Source organism: Aphanomyces invadans (assembly GCF_000520115.1).
Source record: "Aphanomyces invadans strain NJM9701 unplaced genomic scaffold supercont1.1, whole genome shotgun sequence".
Lineage (NCBI taxonomy): Eukaryota > Oomycota > Saprolegniomycetes > Saprolegniales > Verrucalvaceae > Aphanomyces > Aphanomyces invadans.
In genome coordinates, this window is record NW_008580146.1 from 930688 (window position 1) to 947984 (window position 17297).

At 53.2% G+C, this 17297-nt stretch overlaps 8 protein-coding genes across 12 annotated transcripts; 3 read left to right on the forward strand and 5 right to left on the reverse strand.

The window, feature by feature from the left end:
• Positions 1 to 251: 251 nt before the first annotated feature.
• H310_00251 (hypothetical protein) lies at positions 252 to 1961 on the reverse strand. The gene has a single exon (XM_008862955.1). The coding sequence runs from the start codon at positions 1943 to 1945 to the stop codon at positions 758 to 760; it is 1188 nt and encodes a 395-aa protein (XP_008861177.1). The 5' UTR covers positions 1946 to 1961; the 3' UTR covers positions 252 to 757.
• A 329-nt stretch (positions 1962 to 2290) lies between these two features.
• H310_00252 (hypothetical protein) lies at positions 2291 to 3753 on the forward strand. 4 transcript variants are annotated; one of them, XM_008862958.1, is made up of 5 exons: positions 2291 to 2628; positions 2681 to 3137; positions 3189 to 3262; positions 3321 to 3502; positions 3560 to 3753. In XM_008862958.1, exons 1-5 carry the CDS (start codon positions 2329 to 2331, stop codon positions 3609 to 3611), a joined length of 1065 nt encoding a protein of 354 aa, XP_008861180.1. In that variant the 5' UTR covers positions 2291 to 2328; the 3' UTR covers positions 3612 to 3753. The 4 variants fall into 4 exon arrangements, with proteins under 4 accessions (XP_008861180.1, XP_008861181.1, XP_008861179.1 ...); XM_008862959.1 differs by having other exon boundaries at positions 3321 to 3753; XM_008862957.1 differs by having other exon boundaries at positions 2291 to 3137; positions 3321 to 3753.
• A 1434-nt stretch (positions 3754 to 5187) lies between these two features.
• On the reverse strand, positions 5188 to 6853 carry H310_00253 (hypothetical protein). Its single transcript, XM_008862960.1, has 8 exons — positions 6655 to 6853; positions 6517 to 6590; positions 6367 to 6464; positions 6231 to 6306; positions 6011 to 6176; positions 5868 to 5963; positions 5471 to 5815; positions 5188 to 5417 (listed from the first exon to the last, which is right to left on the reverse strand). The coding sequence occupies exons 1-8, from the start codon at positions 6808 to 6810 to the stop codon at positions 5232 to 5234; spliced, it is 1197 nt and encodes a 398-aa protein (XP_008861182.1). The 5' UTR covers positions 6811 to 6853; the 3' UTR covers positions 5188 to 5231.
• An 808-nt stretch (positions 6854 to 7661) lies between these two features.
• Positions 7662 to 9138, forward strand: H310_00254 (hypothetical protein). Its single transcript, XM_008862961.1, has 5 exons — positions 7662 to 7921; positions 7968 to 8111; positions 8170 to 8247; positions 8293 to 8415; positions 8476 to 9138. Exons 1-5 carry the CDS (start codon positions 7688 to 7690, stop codon positions 8944 to 8946), a joined length of 1050 nt encoding a protein of 349 aa, XP_008861183.1. The 5' UTR covers positions 7662 to 7687; the 3' UTR covers positions 8947 to 9138.
• H310_00255 (hypothetical protein) lies at positions 8940 to 9861 on the reverse strand. Its single transcript, XM_008862962.1, has 4 exons — positions 9550 to 9861; positions 9241 to 9500; positions 9141 to 9194; positions 8940 to 9090 (listed from the first exon to the last, which is right to left on the reverse strand). Exons 1-4 carry the CDS (start codon positions 9818 to 9820, stop codon positions 9043 to 9045), a joined length of 633 nt encoding a protein of 210 aa, XP_008861184.1. The 5' UTR covers positions 9821 to 9861; the 3' UTR covers positions 8940 to 9042.
• Positions 9862 to 11096: 1235 nt separating this feature from the next.
• On the forward strand, positions 11097 to 12547 carry H310_00256. Of its 2 annotated transcripts, XM_008862963.1 has the most exons (4): positions 11097 to 11406; positions 11459 to 11571; positions 11625 to 11885; positions 11928 to 12487. In XM_008862963.1, the coding sequence occupies exons 1-4, from the start codon at positions 11119 to 11121 to the stop codon at positions 12394 to 12396; spliced, it is 1131 nt and encodes a 376-aa protein (XP_008861185.1). In that variant the 5' UTR covers positions 11097 to 11118; the 3' UTR covers positions 12397 to 12487. The 2 variants fall into 2 exon arrangements, with proteins under 2 accessions (XP_008861185.1, XP_008861186.1); XM_008862964.1 differs by having other exon boundaries at positions 11097 to 11571; positions 11928 to 12547.
• On the reverse strand, positions 12516 to 14843 carry H310_00257 (hypothetical protein; the record flags this gene model as incomplete). The annotated part of the gene is made up of 13 exons (XM_008862965.1): positions 12516 to 12702; positions 12754 to 12839; positions 12899 to 12962; positions 13027 to 13120; positions 13165 to 13216; positions 13310 to 13499; positions 13542 to 13767; positions 13809 to 13919; positions 13964 to 14166; positions 14213 to 14338; positions 14384 to 14463; positions 14510 to 14527; positions 14583 to 14843. 13 exons carry the CDS (start codon positions 14841 to 14843, stop codon positions 12516 to 12518), a joined length of 1698 nt encoding a protein of 565 aa, XP_008861187.1.
• A 161-nt stretch (positions 14844 to 15004) lies between these two features.
• H310_00258 (hypothetical protein) lies at positions 15005 to 16807 on the reverse strand (the record flags this gene model as incomplete). Its single annotated transcript, XM_008862966.1, has 1 exon — positions 15005 to 16807. The coding sequence occupies one exon, from the start codon at positions 16805 to 16807 to the stop codon at positions 15005 to 15007; it is 1803 nt and encodes a 600-aa protein (XP_008861188.1).
• Positions 16808 to 17297: the final 490 nt, after the last annotated feature.

The window sequence follows — 17297 nt, forward strand, 5'->3', positions numbered from 1 at the left end:
CATCCCAGCTCCATGATATCGCTGAAGATCGAGGAAGAGTGGAGTCTTGTCCGCCCTGGAGTGTACAACGTGCAATCTTGAAATTCTGACGAATTACAATGGGCTTCAGACGATATGTGTTGAACTTTTTTCATGACCTCACATGGCAAGTTGATTTCTGATTTTGGAATGTTTGTTGGAATTTTAAAACGCGTTTTTATCGCAGACGCGTTTTGTTTGCAATTTATGGGTAGTATTGTACTACTAGTACATTTCGATGCATGAAGTTGGGTTTTGGCGGAAATCCACTGACGACGTGGAGGATGTGCGGCCACATCCGGGACCCCTCCAAGACCAAGCATGGCATGAGCAGAACGCAGACGTGGCGCGAAAAGTTATCTGGTACCTGAAACATGCTGGATTTGTCGAGTCGTACGAGATGGGGTACAGCTTTTGCCGCATCAATCCGTCGTGCCCGCCCAAAACTCTTGGCGCTTGCACCTTTACCGACGGCGTGTACTGTTGGCCCGAAGGGTATTCGCACTATCTCGAGCAGCACCATGTCGTACCACCGAAACAATTCATTGAGCACGCTCTTCAACACATCGACGAATGTACGGCCAGAACTCCACTGCCTTATCTACTCATGTGGGATTACGAAACAAACGGCCCTATCCAGATGCCAGCTATAATGGAAGCCACGGTCCTTGCAAACACGACTCTGAGACCAAGACGGCAGCAGCGACCTGCATGCATCACGTCGTAGTAAGAAACAACACTACTTCTCCTCGATGAGTTTCTCTGCTGCACCGCAGAAATTCTGGTGTTGTCGAAGGGCCCTCAAATCCTCAAACGTCTTCGAACAAATCGAACACGCGACCTTTTCCACGTGTATGGGCTGCAGGGTCGTCCAATGCTGATCCAATTCGACTTGGGATGCGAACGAATAGTTGCAAATGGCGCACGTGAACTTGGCGTCTCGAACTAGTGTCTCAAGCACCGGTTGACTGCGATGCCAGTCGGGTCGAATGGTGCTGTCTTTACCATGCTTGGCCAGACGATGCTGGGTCAGAGCTTCGTTGTCAGCAAACATGCGGCCATTGCATTCAGTGCACGAGAACTTCATCTCGTCCGTTGAAGATGATCGCTTTCGTTTGAGATTAAGTTCGTGCACCATTCGCATGTGTGTCTTCTTTCCTTGTAGCGTTGCAAAACGCTTCCCGCCGCACAAATCGCACGAAAATTCCCATGCTGGATTGCCGAGAGACAACGCAGGACGATGCGCGTCGACAAGTTGTGCGGCTGCTGGGCCAGTGGGCACGATGGCAATGTCGCCTTGGCGACCGAATCGAAACAGTGTGCTTTCTTGCTGAAGCTTTTCGCCATGTAGGAGGACGTGGTGAAAGCTCTTGTCGCTTTGATGGCGCTTCCGGGTGTATCCTTTGGGCGGCGTCCACACAGACTGCATCGCACACGTGAGTCCAACCGCCGTCGCTCGCGATAAAATTTCCCACCGGCTTGGCTGATCTCTGGCGAGTGTCACGAAAATGAGGCCTTGGGGTTTGAGGACCTGGAGTGCGGCGTGGAAAAAGTGCGACAACAATCGGCGGTGTCGATGGACGTCTTCAACACCAGTATGGGGATGGTGAAACACAATGCGATCGAAGTGGAGCTCTGCAGATGTTGCAATCGACGACAGACTTGTAGCGTCGACGTTGTGTTTGACGTGAACGGTGATGTATGCAGCGTTGGCCGTCGTTAGATTTTCAATGTTGGACGCTGCCATTGCATACTTCTCCAGAAGCGACGACAATTGGTCGTACGTTGTGGCTGTAAGATCCATCGAGGGCGTATCAGCGACGTCCAAGTCTGCCCAGTTTTCCTTGTCCAAGAGCGACCTCGAGTACGACAGATCGCCGTCTCCCACCGTCAGAATGCGCACGTGACGAGCACCCGTTCCATCCATCACGATTGGTTCAACAACAGTTATATGTCAAAACCATAAATACCATAAAATCGCACTTTTTCCCCGAAAATCCTCCCCTGGTGACTTTTTCGCGAAACTCGACAACTGCATAGGAGGAAATACGAAAAATAGACCAATGAGAGAGAGTCCTTTTTGAGTTTTTGTAGGTTGGCCGATTTATGCAGGATTAAAATATATGATCGGCCGTGCTTCTTAGAAAATCTTCAATATTTCCTCAACGCATTTTTGATCGAAAGAATCGACATTTCAAAATCGACTCGGTGCTCAATCAAAGGAAGGAGCAAAATTTGAAAATAGTCAATTTGAAATTGTGTTCGAGAATTATTGCAAACACTTGATTCACACGCAGCTTCGTTTTGACCATGCTGTGTCGGCAACTTCATGCGGTTGCTCGTCTTGGGCATTCTCCATGGCGTCAGTCGACGCTCCGGCCGTCGTACGCTCGCACAAACTTGCTCAGCTACTATCGTCGCCATCTTACTTCTACATCGAATGCAACCGTCCCACCCCATCACCTAGCCGACGCTGGATATGCCGGCCTGGGCTTCATCTCGGTTGGCATCCTCGTCACAAATGCCTCCACTGTCGACGTTCACTCGATGTCGATATTCGACTTCCTTGCAGATTCAGTGGATATGGTGTCTTCCAGCGTGCAAAACCAGGTACTTCGACCTCCTTGACCGCTTCATGAGTGACAGGACATCTTGCGATCAGTGGGAAGACGAGAATCGCCGACTTTTAATCGCGTTGATCGCGACCAACACGGCTGTCTTTGGGATGTGGAAAGTGGCTCAGCGGCATCCTGGGCTCGCCAAGTTTATGTGGACGCACTTTGCGTGTTCGTTCCACGGCGTCGCGTCCGAAAAGCGAGTGCACACGCTACTGACGTCAGCGTTCAGCCACCAGACACCCCTTCACTTTGGGATCAATATGTTCATGCTGTGGCATTTTGGGTCGGCAGTTCTTCCTCCGACGGACCACAGATCGCCCTTCCGCCGCCAATCGATTTCAGACGCGTCGTGGTTCAAGTCGGTTGTGAAACAATTCCACTACGCCGTACACGAACCCCGAAGCTTGAATAGTCGAGAGTTCACCAAGCTCTATTTCACCAGCGCAATCGCATCGTCGGTACTGAGTGCCGTGGTGTCAGGGCTGCGGGGCATGGGCCATGGTGCGCTTTCATCATCTATACGTCACATGTGTTGACTTTCTCGATGGATAGTGTACTCGATCGGCGCGAGTGGAGCAGTGTTTGGTATTCTAACGACCTACTGCTTGATGCATCCCGACCGTGAGGTACGTGTTGTGTCGATTCGTTTGGGACCGAGTGGTATATGGATACCTCACCGTGTAGCTGTTGCTGTACGGCATGCTGCCCCTCTCTGCGGACGAGATGCTGAAGCTGTCTGTACTCATCAATGGCATCGGATCGGTCATGCAGCATGCAAAGCACAGAGCACTCTCTGCCGTCGTGCCAAGCGTCGATTTTGTCGGTCATCTGGGTGGTCAAGCTGCCGCATATGCGATCGTACCCAAGTAGCTAGCATAGGCTTCGTGCGGCCCGTTGTGACAGTCGCCCCAATCCATCAATAGAGCTGTCATCACCAATGCGACCTCTAACACCACAACCAAGTCTTCCCCCTAAACCAATGCAGTCCACGGCACCATCACCATGGAAGGTTGTTTACCTCTCGGGTACGATATCAAGGCACCACCATCGTAGCACCGGAGAGTGGATTGTACGCGGTACTAAGCTGGACAAATTCAATGCACTGCTTCATTACCCACCCCTACGCGTAGCAGATATGCATGCTCCCAGCACACATCAGTGTGCCCCATATCAGTAGTGACTTTGTCCAAAATCCGACCGAAAAATGGCAAAGTCTCGTGCAACGACTTAAGTGCAAGCACATCACGCTGTTCATGGCGCCGTGCATGCCATCCTGTAACTCGACGACATTCAGGAGGATGTTATGAGCACATTCAGAATCGAAGGATCCGACAAGGCATTCATTGACGTCGACGACATCAACTGCTCCATTTGCTACGAGCCCTCTTGAGACCCCGTACAACCCGTTGCTGTTGGCAATATATCTGTAATGATTGCATCCTACCATGGCTTGACGAACATGAGGCGTGCCCATACGACGCCTGCACGGAGGTCGGACCACCGAGCTAAGCCCTCGTCAACGCGCTGGAACACCTTGACCATTCATGCGACTGCCTGTGGTCTTGAAATGGCTAAGCTCCAAGTCTGTCCTCTTGTGAATTGCAACATGCATCTGTGGAGGAGCGACGAAAACGGTGCCACGAGTCTGGTGCCGCGAGCGACGGGACGACAGTTCCTCCAAGAGCACGCTCCCTGATGCATTCATCGAGGATTGATCGCCCAGCCTGAGTCATGTGCGAATAATGGAGCCAGCTTTGCTGCGGACAAATCATCCAACAAGGTGCAAACTTTCTCGAATTTGACCGAAGATCCCAGTTTCCCAACTCGCCCCAAGTCAAAAACCTTCAAATGCCGCACGCTTGCCAAAATCGCAAATGCCTTTCCATACCTACAGCTTTCGTACATGACTCACGAAGATAGGAATTGCTGCCTGTTGTGTGGACAAAAGGCGGGGCATTACCACGTTCGCTTCGTTGTGGAACCAAAGTCGGTCGGTGCCACGACCTGTTCGCTGCAGTTGCCCCAGTAATCGACTACCTCACGACGCTCTTTGGCGTGTCGTTGGTTGACCGGATTGGCCATCCCTTGGTGCGGGCGTCAACACAGTGCTTCATGTCTTCGCGAACGCTTGCTAGGTGCGCCGGGTTGCATGACTCTCTTGGAATGTATCGACCCACACGGACCCCCTGTCAAATCTCGCGTAAACTCCCTGGCCAACTCATCAAGATGTTCAAGGGGTTCAGGCGAGTGGTATTCTTACAGCTGGGCGTCTGCATGGCCGACGTGCGTGCCTTGGTCCGGCACTGGAGACTCTTGACGGTGGTTGCGACTGGTTGTGGCCGGGGAATGGGCCGGTGGCCGCGCTCCTTCCAAGGAGCTACTTGTATGTACAGCATATTGACGATTGTGCTTCTGCCCCTGTGTGCGCAGAAGGGCGGGTACGTTTTCATCAAGTTTGAACCCACGTGCTGTTAGAGTTCAGTAGGTGTTGTGAACAAGAGCAGAGAAAATTTCGAGGCACATGAAACAAACGCATCAACGAAGGCAAAAATGGTCTAATCCGTGTCTGTATTGTATCGGCACAGGGCTGCTACCCTACAACACACTTGCCTGCTTGAACACCTTCAATGGGACGCCCTTGGACATGAGGCGGAGGAAAACAACGTCCTTTTCCGAATATTTGCTCTGTCGAAAGTTGATCGCGTGGAAGTAGTCGACCAAGCTCGTGAGCTCTTCCGGCGTGTACGGGTGCAACAGCTTGCGCACGCGCTTGTACGATGCCTACCCACACACCCGTCAGCACCTTCCTCGGTCAGAGTCCAACCAACACCCACCTGCTTCGAAAATTCGTTCTTGGTCGGGTAATTTTCCGTCGTCGCGGCAATGAACAGCCCGTTCTTGAGCTTGCGGTCAACGCGGTATCCCGTCGCATCGACGTCGCGGAACGCGTCGACAATTGTGATGTCCTCCGCCTTCACCGGCACACCTTCGTACCCAAACACAGTCTTGTGGAACCACGTGTTGTACTCGTCGATTGCAATCAGGACGGGAAACTCCGTCACTTCGGCCAGTTCTGCCTTCAGATCCAACACGGCCTTGCACGTAAGGAGTTCATCCTTGAGCCCGCTTTCGCAAATGTCGAGCAAAGTCAAGTCGCCCTTGTTGTACTCGGACGCTTTCTGCGCCAGAAAATTCAATCCTGCACGTACCAAATTGTGGTGATGTGCGTACCTTGGGCTTCTTGATAAATGTACGGGGGTAGTACACATCGCCATAGTCGCCGCGAAGGGGCAGCGACGCCAACTGGTCGCCGTGGCATTGGATCAACTATAGCGCAGGTGAAATTGAATGTCCGTGAAGTCCCAACGCAGTACCTGCTTCAAGATGTCGGCGCCGACAACATCGATGTCGAACTTGCCTTCGTGGTAAGCAGCCTTCGTCACGTACGGAGCATCATGGGTCCACGATCGCGCGTGGGGCACGTGCAGCACAATCCAGCCATTTTCGCGGGCGAAGGTCACGATTTGAATCAACGACACACTAGGCAGCGATCCATCTAGGATGACATGATGTGAAGATGACAAGAAGCATTACGTTTTGCCGGTGCCACGTTCGCCATCCAACACAAACGCCTTTTCGGGCCAACGTTCCGGCCAGCTTTCGGGAAAGTCTAACAGAGCAATCATGGATGCGTCCGAACCAAGTCGACGGCTCATGGGGCGAAACTTACTCGACATGGCCGACAAGATGGTCGCGACAGGCTTGCGCAGCATAAAGTGCTTGTTGGGTTCGACGAGTTCAAACATTTCCTTGATGCGCTTGGGCAGGCTATGAAGGTGGCAGTTATGGAAAGTTTCAACATTAGGACAACGCCACGCACCCCGAAGGAAAGTGCTTCTTGATCTGTTCGTCCGTCAAGGCGAAAAACTTGTTGACGTCCGTGTCTTTGTTGGCCTAGCATGATAGATGAGCGCTGTGGGAACAAGGCGCGTGAGGCCATGTAACATTTTATGTTCACCTGTGCAATCGAGTGTTCCGCAATCACGCTCGTCGAGACGGGACCTGTTGGCGCAGCGGCAGCAGCAGCAGCTACAGCAGGAACTTCCGTGGAGAAGGAGGCCGCCGTGCGAGCAAGGAGCCGCGCCGGGCGGCGGGACAGGATTTTCGACAGCATCTTCACCGAATCAACCGAAGCCGAGCACGCCACCAATTGTGCATGGCAACCACCATCCGCGTTCGGCGCGTTTCATTGGTCAACAGATGGCTCGTATAAGTACTCTTGTTCCTCTAAGTACGACTAACATAAAGATTTGATTGGGTGTTTGATTTTGATTCTCATCATGGATTGGCCCATTCATATGTTTCAACTAGGTTGCGTCCCGCGCGCCGAGGTGGCCGGGCGATGTTGCCGTCCTGCGATAGCTAGCCGCCGTGCGCAAGCTTTTGAATCTTGTAAGCGCGAGACGAAACTACGCGCGCACGCGTGCAGTGCTTGAAACTTCGAAGAAGTCAACGATGGCTACGTTTGCATGCTGCCGTCGTGCGGCGGCCTGAGCAAATATCCATCCGATGACTTGGCGACGCGCTCATTCAAGATCACATCGTAGTTCAAACTACGCATGGCTCTCGTATTCGCAAGTATGAATCGATGTAGAGTACAAGCGACGGCTATAGAGAGCCGAACACGACGTTCGACAGAGAGCCCAATACGACATTCGAGCGTTGAGGTCGTTTTCATTCGGTAGACGGTACTTCGAACGTGCTGTGTGGGACGCACTCGTGCGATTCGGCGCGACAGGTGAAGCAAGCCGCCGTCGCTACGCCTTCGAATTGAGGCATGCTGTTGTCCTTGTCACCGATGTATGTGTTTTCAGAGGTTACGAAGGCGTCAAACGCATAAAAATACAGAATCACACAATTCAAAATACATTGGAGGAATTGTCCCCTCAAATGTATTTAATTTCACTTTCAATGAACACCTGTGAGAATTCATGCGAATGGGATTTTGGCCCATCTAGCAACACAAACGAAACTGCAAATCATCCAAGGACATGCATCGTCTGCCACGAGGAGTGCCGCTCCGCGGTGGGGGTTTGCGATGTCGGCTCCGACGATACTTCAGTAACGACAAGAAAGGCGGTCATGCTTCAGGTCACCTTCCTCCCCCGCCACCAATTCATGTCCCTCCCGCTCATACCACCGTGCCAGCGGACATTGTGGCCGCATCGCAAAACCAGTTCCAGCAGTTCCAGCAGCTGTACCTCAGGATGCAAGACAAACCATGGGTATCGATGACCATCTGTACCACGTTATCTCAAGAATGTGTGGTAGAACATGTGGGGGTTGGGTCTTCTCGGCGTCGGAGTGCTCGGGGTCATCGCATTTGGTCCCGAAATGCGGAGTAAGATGACGAAAACGACCGCCGAAGTTGCAACAGAGACGCTTCAAAACGAGTCGCTTCAGATTCAAACCCAAGTATGCGATCGTCTTCTCTTGGCATGTTTTCCCAACGACTACTTGTCGGTGTCGTAAGGAATTGGCATCGCAGATCGTGCAAACGGTGCTGAATGACCCCAAAGTCCTCGATCAAGCATCCCAGTTCCTCCAAAAGGTACAACTCTCAGGGTCTTCCTTTGCTCATCGCCTCCATGTATAGCTCATGGCGATGGACGCCACACGTGGCGCGATGGTGCAGTTGACGAGCAATGTACTCAACGACCCTCAAACTCTGGCCCATGTTACCAAACTGTCCAAGCAAATTCTCTTCAATCTGTTCCAGGTGCTGCAATCAACGCATGGACTGAAATCCACTCATCTGGACAACATTACGTGGCTCTAGGACCCCGCGACGTTGCGCCAATTCGTCGACTTGATCAAAGCTGCCATAGTGGACCCACACACGCGTCAAAATGTGATTCTCCTGCTCGACCAGCTCATGAAGGACGAACCGACTCGGGCGCGACTCACGGCGCTCCTGGCGTGGACGTTTGTTCAGCCACCCGTGCAACATAGCGTGTCGGCCACCATGACGAGCTCTGTCCACAACGTGATGAGCAACAAGGATGTCCAAGACCATGCCAAGGAGTTTATCGGTGGAGTTGTGCGCGACGAGACTGTCCAGACCCAGAGTGGCGAAGCTCTTTGGAAGACTCTTATGTATGTGCTGACCCCAACGTGGGTATCGTGGTTTTGGAGAACGCCAGCCCAGGTGGAGACGGCCCCAGTCTCTGATGGAACATCCCTCACGACGATTTCCCCAGCCTCGGCCACAACGGCAGAGCCACTGTCTCCTTCTGTCGGGGCTGAATAGAGCGACGACACTTGCAGTGTGTGGCTCCATCGCGCAGATGTCTTTCTGGTCATTGGGTTGACTTCCATCGAGAAAGGAAATAGTGACAACAAGGAATTAGATCCAAAACCCAACGACTTCGCCGCATATGCACGTAGTCGAGATCTAGTCAGGGAATACATGGGCTGCATGCAAATATAATCAATCGGTCGCACCTTTTGCTTCGAGTCCTCGCGCCGCAGAACTTTGGACGTAATCACCGCGATTTCCTACACGACGTCGCCATGAAAATCATATTGACTGTGGACTGCGTACGTCGCAATGTGGACAAGTCACTTGGATCGATTCGACTCGATGCAGACATTTGTCGTCTTGCGTCGACGCGACGCGCAAATTCTCGACATTCAGAGTAAACTCCATGTCGCCGTTTGGAGCATTCCACGAGTTCTCTTTTGATGCTTCCACAGGGAAAGGGTCGTCCGAAATTTCATCGACATCGTTTTCGTAGTCATCGCTGTCGTTTGCGGTCTCACCAGCGTTGTCACCGTCCTCGTCGTTCGTGCCTTCAGCTCCACCTGAAGACTCGTTGAGACTACAAGTCGGCGATGTAGATGAACGACGTACACATGCTGAGCCGAAGGTTCAAGCACATGGAGCGATATCGCCTTGCATCCAACAACACACATTCATTGGAGCAGTAGAATGCGTCGCCGCACTTATCCACGCATGATATGGTTGCCGCCGAGTCGTCGCAAAACGCGCAGGACGGAGCCTGTTGCTCTCGTTTCTTTCGATTCTGCGCGTCAAAACCTGTTTGAAGCTGATCGAGAAGACGATCGTCCTCCACTTCACTCGCGCTCTTGGATACCATGCCGCGAGATCCCCATCGGAACATCGAGCTGCGGGGAGTTGTGCGATGCCGAAAGTACCTTGAGCAGCAGCATGACAATGTCAAGAACACAATAAATTCCCAAATTTTGAGCAATATTTGAAGAAATTTATGAAAATTGGAAATGCTTGTCCAAATATGGCAATTTGACAAGAACAGGAGTTCGCGACCTTGCAGCATTTCGATGCACGATCGCACCTTGGCGATGGAAGCTGCGATGTTCAGCCAGTGGCAGGAAGCATGTGGTGGATAGGCAGGGAAGCTATGGCTTTGTCGGAAAAGGTATCGGGTCTTGCCGACGAAGAGCTAAACCCAATACCCGATGACGTCACCGAATGAATGCTCACGACAAAGACAGGCCGATCGTATGTGAGCACTCTTGAGTAACACGAGACATGAGATGGATGCGGTGCCTGCATTCTGCTCCAGGTCGTCTCTGCTGGGAACGCGGGGTGTTGCGAAGGCAGGTGCCAACGAGCGAGGGATGTAGGTGAATCAAGGAATAGTGTGGTGAGTCATACGTCATATTCGGGACAAATCGCATTGAATGCATTCACTCTGAAGACAGTGCAGTCAATTAGGGATGCTGTTGTTGCTTCGCAGTCACACATTGCAAATCGACATTCCCTGTCGTTGACCTGGTAACTCCGTGGGTCTTCGCCTTGGCCTAAAGCGGCATCAGAATGTCTACCCTTGCAGGTTTCATCGTCCGAACCTACAACAACGTGAGTGCACGGTGGCAATTCTTGGCAACGTTCTATGGCTCAGGCGAACGGCCAAGGAGATTGCTTGGTGCCGCTTCGCGTGCATCAGTACGCAGTTGGTGGACCATTAAAATGCTTTGCCGCACTTACCCATGCACAGAATGGTTGGAATCGAGACGGCATCGTGTGAACAAGACCGGGATGGCCCCACGTCAAGCTGGCGTCGACCTTTGGTGCACAGCGTCATGTGCAAGACGTCGAATAGACGATCGTCCTCGACTTTGCTCGCGCTCTTGGTCAGCGACACACCACCATGTGAGTTCTCGATGCAACGTCTTGCCTGGTCAACCAGAAACGTTAAATTTCCAGCTACGCATGGATGAAATGGTTCTGAGACGATGACAAGGGGGTTCTACCGTTGGTCAGCAACACAGCGCCGGGCGATGCTATACTGCGCCCATGCGCGAGTTGAATGGATTGCCTGTTTCCTACTTCTTCATGCTAACAGCATCAGGTCGGTCCCAGGCGGCAAAATATCATGGACATCTTTTGAACTTAGGATGTCCTGTATCCGGTGGGCCGGATACGATTCCCGACACGATGGAGAACGTGCAGCGAAGAGCTTGGCGAGTTGTGCAGCGGCACTTGGCGCTTCAGCCAGCTGAACGCAACCCAATCGTGCATGCGGCGTTGATTGGTGCCACGTGGGTGTATGCACAAGTGAGTTCGCAGAAGCGGCAGTGGCTGTTGAGTCGTCAACGAGCACTTCCCGTTCGGTCCATCAGCTTTGGGAACGTCACATGGGGAGGCACGGGTAAGACTCCATGCCTGCACCACGTGGCGCGTATGTTCCACGCAAGGGGTTTTGACCTACTTCTCGTCTCGCGCGTATGTGCCCCCTTGTGACGCCTGATTGAGCCATGCATGCGTTCGAATGTAGGGATATGGCGACGATGAATGGAAAATGTTTGCAGCTGAGTTTCCTCATAGCCTCCTCGCGATCGGCAAGCATCGCTACGATAATGCCGTGGCGCAGCTATCATGTTTCAGGAGGTGATATTTGGGTCGTTCATGAACGAGTGTGTTGATCTCACCACTGGAACAAGGTCACGAGCGACAGAGGTGGCGCGGTCGAGTCAGATTGTCGCCCTGATTGATGACGGCCTCCAGCAATGGCGCCTGAAGAAAGACCTCGAAATCATCATGGTGGACTGCTACAATCCCTTTGGCAATGGTTTCCTCATTCCAGCCGGTCGCTTACGCGAGCTACCCGAAGTGGCACTTCCATCGGGCGATATCGTCGTGCTCCATCATGCCGCCCACTTGGAGAATGCTGCTCTCGCTCAGTTGCAAGCTACCATTCAACGGTGCACTGTGTCGACGTGACTCTTTCTGAAGTTGTGTGGTAGATGGACGCGGCCAGACACGTTGATTGCGCACTCCCGCATGCGCTTGACCAGCCTTCCCCTGGGCATTCACCTCGACCAGCATGTTCGCAACCGGCATCAACCACTTGATGCCTCGCTTCTATTCCACGACAACTTGGTCGTCATTGGCCTGAGTGGCATTGGGTGTCCACAGTCCTTTCGAGACATCCTTCACACTACCTTCCCCAACGCGGCCGAGGTGAAGGTCCATGCCTTCCCTGACCATTATGCTTACTCGGCGTGCGACATCCGCTCAATCGTGGACACAGTTGATGGTGAAAAGGCAAGTGGGCGATCTGTGGTGATTATTACAACCGAGAAAGACTACCATCGATCCAAAGAGTTGCTGGATGCCCATCTCCCCGACCTCCGCGTGGCACTTTGCGAGTTGGAGTTTACATATGGCGGTGATGAGTTCAAGAGGCGTGTGGAGCGACTTCTCAATGAGTAATTGTATTCGGATCAAGTAAAGTGCCTCGAATCCATCATTTGCTTGTATGGGCCTCTTCCAAACAAACGCCACACGGTACAACGAATTTTACCGCCTCTCAAGCGTAGCCTTGCTGCGCTTTACATGAATATTTTGTCAAATGACGTGTGGATGAGGGTGTTCATGCTGTTGCTCAAGTCGGCAATCGAGTCGACGGCCTTGGCATCCACGAACGCAACCAGTTCTCGTTCGAGGCTGCCGGAGCGTCGTACGATGATCCATCCATCGGACGCTGTTTTGGTGAAGATATCCATGATGCCGTCGTCTCTACGGCATTTCGAGGCGTCAAGGATTACACAACGCTTGGAGGATTTGTACGATGCTAAGTCGTGGCGCACATATTTGAGTTCGTCGAGGAGCCGCGGGTGAAAGCACGACGCGACAAGGCGTGGCGGAACTGGTCCCTGCGATGTATATAGTCCATGCATGAGTGTGTCACGACCATGTGAACAATGGATGGTACTTTGAAATTCCCAACGTTGTGCAGATGCACCTGCTTGGTCAGTCGATTTAAATGTACAAAGGCGCTACGACCCAAGCATGGACAGTGAGTTCCTTTGAAAGACAAGGCAGCGAAAATATGATCTCTACCTTGACGATTCGTGGGGTCCCACTGGCGCTGCGCCATGAAAAGCACCCACATACACGCTCTGACGTAGATGCCATCCAACATCTGCAATGAGACCTGCACAACCACATTCACGTGTGGAGTACAAAAGGCAGCGGCACCTGATGAGGGGGCGTGAGGTTGGACGCACAGGATCAATGTGCACGCAGCTTCCTATCGCCCATTTCATTCGTCATTCCTTGTGAAAAATAGCTCCCACCTGGGACGCGCTGCCTCCATTTTATAATGGGAAAAATTAGTTCTTACATGCCACACGACCAAATCCGCCGTCGCCTCGCCATCACACGAACGGTCAAAGAGCGGCAATCGCCACAATTTGTCCGGCCCCAGGTCCTCCCGAAACATGCCGTCTGTAGTCTGGAACCCACGAACTTCGCTTGGCGAAACAGCGCTGGACGATGTGCTCGCAATTGCGTCGACCAACAGATCCTTTGCGCTACAGCTTTCTTGTCACGTCGTCCATGCGGAAGAGACGTACCTCGTTCGTTTCTTGAATGGCTGCAGATCTCCATCAATATATGTCTGCTTGGACGCCCAGATGGGCTTAAGTGAGTCTGGGCACGGTGGACGCAGCCACGGTGGCAAGATGGAACCAGGTAAGCGAAATTTCGACACATGCATTGCTTGTTGCTCTCGCAACCGCAGAAATCGGTAAACGAGCTCAAGCTGCGCAGGATCCCATCCCCCGCCACATACCAACTGGCCTAATGCCACAATGAACGAGGCAATCATGTCGATGCTGTACCATGGAGAAAGGAGGCGCAGTGGAGGACTGCCGGCACTTCCGAATGCAGCGATTGCGCGAGCAAGTGACCGGCCATTTGGAGCATGCAGTCAACGGGTGCAGTACAAATCCCTACGACATCAAATTGAATGAATGGTAATGGCTAGAAAGCGTACCATCCAGGTCGTACAAGCATGTCAGGTTGTGCACGTCAAGATTCGCCAAGTACACTGGAAAGAACGCAGTAAGAGTTCTCTGCAGTTGATATGCAGGTGACACGTCGGCAAGAAGATCTGCCCATGCTTTGAGCTTGGACAAGTCGGCCGTGGCCGTGGCGCAGGTCTCGGTGTCTTTGTCATTCTGGATCTTGGAAATCAGCCTAGCGTTTTCAGTCGTGATGTGTAAAAGATCTACGTGACACGTACTGAGTCGTCCTGCGGATGTTCTTACGGCAAGCAGCCAATTCGAGCAAAATGGCCATGCCAGTGTGGAGCCCCGCATCCAGCACAACCTGAGGGCATTCCTTCGATGGGTCGACGGAGTCGAGCGCACTAGTCATGTAAAGTGGGGACTTCCGATTGCAGACATGGGATTACCTGGCAATTCCCCCGTGCAACAGGAAGAAGGACGAGTACATACCGCGCAAGAGAGTTTCCATGATGTACCTGTCCACGTCCTGCATGCACTTGAGACGTCATGCATATCATGGCAAGTCGCGATACCTTTGCAGAGTTGTGTCCCTATTAGCATTGTCAGCGATGACTACTCGAGTCCACGCATGGTTTGCATACGTACAAATGCCATCCACACTTTCGACTCCACACGCTCGAAGCAGTAGTGCATGTTCGTGAGCTGGACATGTGTCAGCGTTGACGATGGTCGTTGCTTGCTGAAGGTCGATGCAAACGAGTACGTTCCTTGCAGTAACTGCAGCACACGCAACTGTTCATTCGTGGATCTCGGTGGCCAGTAGTACAAGATGCGGGCTAACGATTCCTCTTCCGACGCGGCATCGTCGTCACTGCCCAGATCTTCATGCCACACAATCACTTCCATCGTCAACAAAACCGTCTTCGTGCTGGAAGCGATGATCCGGATATTATCCGGTATTGCTTGAATGCACCTCTAGTCGCCTGGAACAGTTGGCGCAATGCGCGTCTGCATGGGCATCGCCACTTATGGAAACATCTCGCTGTATGCAGTATAAAATATTAAGCTTATTGGGTCGGCGCATGGGGCATGTTGACGGGTTTCGTTTCCTGGACGGTAGTGGCTGATTTGTCACCGTGGGTGGGTTCGTTAAAGGCAGAGTAGTGGCTGACGCGGGGTGTGGCCCACGGGTCTTGGCCCTCGATGGCTTCGTGGGACTTTTCCTGGATGCCAAACGCCTGAGCGATTTCAACGTACGTCTTGTGTGACGTTTCCGGAACGACGACCGCAATGAACACGATGAGAACGACGAGGATGCCGAGAAAGATGAGGAACGCGTAGTTGCCCAAGCTGTCTTCCGACGCCACGACAGGATAGGAGACAGCGACGAAGAAATTGGAGATCCACGTGAACATGGTGCCGACGGATCCAGCGTTCGCGCGGAGGTAGTCGGGGAAGAGCTCGGCAGCGACCATCCACGCCATGGGGCCGATTGAGAAGCCCCACGCGGCGATGTACGTTCCGACCGACGCGACAGCAAGCGCTGACCATGAGTTGGTCAGAGCGAGGACGAGACTGCCGGACGCGACTGCCATCACGGCCATACCAGTGATCAGCATCGCCTTGCGCTTGAACTTGTCCATGATCTTGGCAACCAACACAACCGAGATGAGGCGAATCACGTTGACGATAGTGTTGGCGACGCGGGGGTCGGTAATACCCGCGTTGTTGAAAATCGTGGCCGAGTAGTACATGATTGCATTGACCCCCGTGATTTGGTGCGACGCACACACGACAATCGCAATCACAAGCTGGAGTCGGTACTTTTTCGACACCATGGCGGCCCATGGCTGAACCTCGGCGATCTCGCGCTGCTCTTCTTCGTGGGACGCCACCAACGCATTTAGGATCGCTTCGTAGTTGGTTGGCTTGTACAGCCTCTTCATCGCAAGCGCGGCGTCATCGACGTTGCCCTGGCCAACAAGCCACACTGGCGACTCAACCGTCATGGGCATCAGTAGCACTTGAACTAATCCAAACACGACGGGGAGCCCCATCATGAACCGCCACGCAATGTCGCCGGTGCCGATGAGGTAATGCGTCGACGTGACGGCGAGCGAGCCGAGGGCGACGCCGACTTGGAGGCCCGTCGAGAAGAGACCGCGCATTTGGCACGGAGAAATTTCACTGATAAGCACGTTGCTTACGTTGATGACGGTGCCGGTGGCGAGACCCGATATGAGGCGACCGAGCGCAAATACGTACGGGTCATGCGCAATGGCTTGGACGCCGCCACCCACAATCATGATGAACGCGTTGAGGAACATGGTGCGCTTACGCCCGAAGCGGTCGGCGGGGATACTGCTGAGCATTGCGCCGAACGCGGCGCCGACGACCCAGCCAGTGACGCACATCGTCCATTCATTTTTGGAGTGACCAGAAAACAAAATGCATGTGTCGGGTTTGATCGGGACAGCTGAGCACGTCTTGACCGAGTGAAATGGAAGGTAATTGAGCTGGGTGAGCAGCCAGCCCGTTTGAAATGACCCGACGAGGGCAATCATGACGGTCACGTACAGCGTCGTCGTTGGCAATAGGGCTTTAGCATGTTCTGGATGGATGCGCGATTCCAGACGCGAGAGGCGCTGGCGGGACGACGTGCGGTGGAGGCTTCGGTACGACGAAACGCGGCCAGACTTGGACACGTCGGTGGCTCGCCCAACACCCTCGGTAATGTCGACGTACACGTCGTCGTCGTCGATTTGCTTGGGGGTGGCAATCCCTTCAAGTGGAGCTGGGTCTTGGATCGTCTGCACCGAGTTGAGAAACGACGGCTCCAGCTTTGGGGAGCTCCCGTCTTTAGCAACCATGTTCACGGAAGTTTGGGAAGTTGAGGACTGACCAGCGCCAAGATTGTGTGGGCCGCCATGGCGGTGCGTGCACGAGAGATACGCAGCCGTGTCATTTTCGTGACCGCTCAGACGCCGCAAAAACGCGTTTACCTCAACGTTTAACGCGCGGGTGCGGTGTGACAATGTCAACGGTTGACGTGGCACGTTCTGGCCGGATTCTGCCGTCGGTTGGCGGAAATGCGACCGTCGAACGCCGTCACAACTATGTAGGAATGCACGAGGCAGCTTGCGCTGCTGGCCGATGACGTCGCCAGCGCTCGTGGGGCGGCTCGGGAGCGATGGGATGCGTGGCTGATGTTCGTTTAACGCATATAACCCATAGAGTGGAATCTGAGGATACACGCGGGTGCGGATGCTTCTCTGGAATTCTAAGATGTGGAGAGTGCTTTCGTCGAGCGCATAGGTGACCGACCGGGACACGCTGCATTATCTTTGGGCCGCCGGATGA

Excerpts from the sequence above, each read along its gene's own strand:
- H310_00251 (XM_008862955.1), bottom strand. The coding sequence starts at position 1,945 with ATGGATGGAACGGGTGCTCGTCACGTGCGCATTCTGACGGTGGGAGAC.
- H310_00252 (XM_008862956.1), top strand. The coding sequence starts at position 2,329 with ATGCTGTGTCGGCAACTTCATGCGGTTGCTCGTCTTGGGCATTCTCCA. Across the intron at positions 2,629-2,680 it reads CTTCCAGCGTGCAAAACCAG|TGGGAAGACGAGAATCGCCG; the intron begins GTACTTCGACCT and ends TCTTGCGATCAG. Across the intron at positions 3,138-3,188 it reads GCTGCGGGGCATGGGCCATG|TGTACTCGATCGGCGCGAGT; the intron begins GTGCGCTTTCAT and ends CTCGATGGATAG.
- H310_00253 (XM_008862960.1), bottom strand. The coding sequence starts at position 6,810 with ATGCTGTCGAAAATCCTGTCCCGCCGCCCGGCGCGGCTCCTTGCTCGC. Across the intron at positions 6,591-6,654 it reads CGGAACACTCGATTGCACAG|GCCAACAAAGACACGGACGT; the intron begins GTGAACATAAAA and ends CTATCATGCTAG. Across the intron at positions 6,177-6,230 it reads GAACGTGGCACCGGCAAAAC|TGTGTCGTTGATTCAAATCG; the intron begins GTAATGCTTCTT and ends ATCGCTGCCTAG.
- H310_00254 (XM_008862961.1), top strand. The coding sequence starts at position 7,688 with ATGCATCGTCTGCCACGAGGAGTGCCGCTCCGCGGTGGGGGTTTGCGA. Across the intron at positions 8,112-8,169 it reads CGCTTCAGATTCAAACCCAA|GAATTGGCATCGCAGATCGT; the intron begins GTATGCGATCGT and ends CGGTGTCGTAAG. Across the intron at positions 8,248-8,292 it reads CATCCCAGTTCCTCCAAAAG|CTCATGGCGATGGACGCCAC; the intron begins GTACAACTCTCA and ends CTCCATGTATAG.
- H310_00255 (XM_008862962.1), bottom strand. The coding sequence starts at position 9,820 with ATGTTCCGATGGGGATCTCGCGGCATGGTATCCAAGAGCGCGAGTGAA. Across the intron at positions 9,501-9,549 it reads GAACCTTCGGCTCAGCATGT|GTGGAGCTGAAGGCACGAAC; the intron begins GTACGTCGTTCA and ends ACGAGTCTTCAG. Across the intron at positions 9,091-9,140 it reads GCGAGGACTCGAAGCAAAAG|ATCTCGACTACGTGCATATG; the intron begins GTGCGACCGATT and ends TTCCCTGACTAG.
- H310_00256 (XM_008862963.1), top strand. The coding sequence starts at position 11,119 with ATGGAGAACGTGCAGCGAAGAGCTTGGCGAGTTGTGCAGCGGCACTTG. Across the intron at positions 11,407-11,458 it reads ACCTACTTCTCGTCTCGCGC|GGATATGGCGACGATGAATG; the intron begins GTATGTGCCCCC and ends GTTCGAATGTAG. Across the intron at positions 11,886-11,927 it reads TTGCAAGCTACCATTCAACG|ATGGACGCGGCCAGACACGT; the intron begins GTGCACTGTGTC and ends GTTGTGTGGTAG.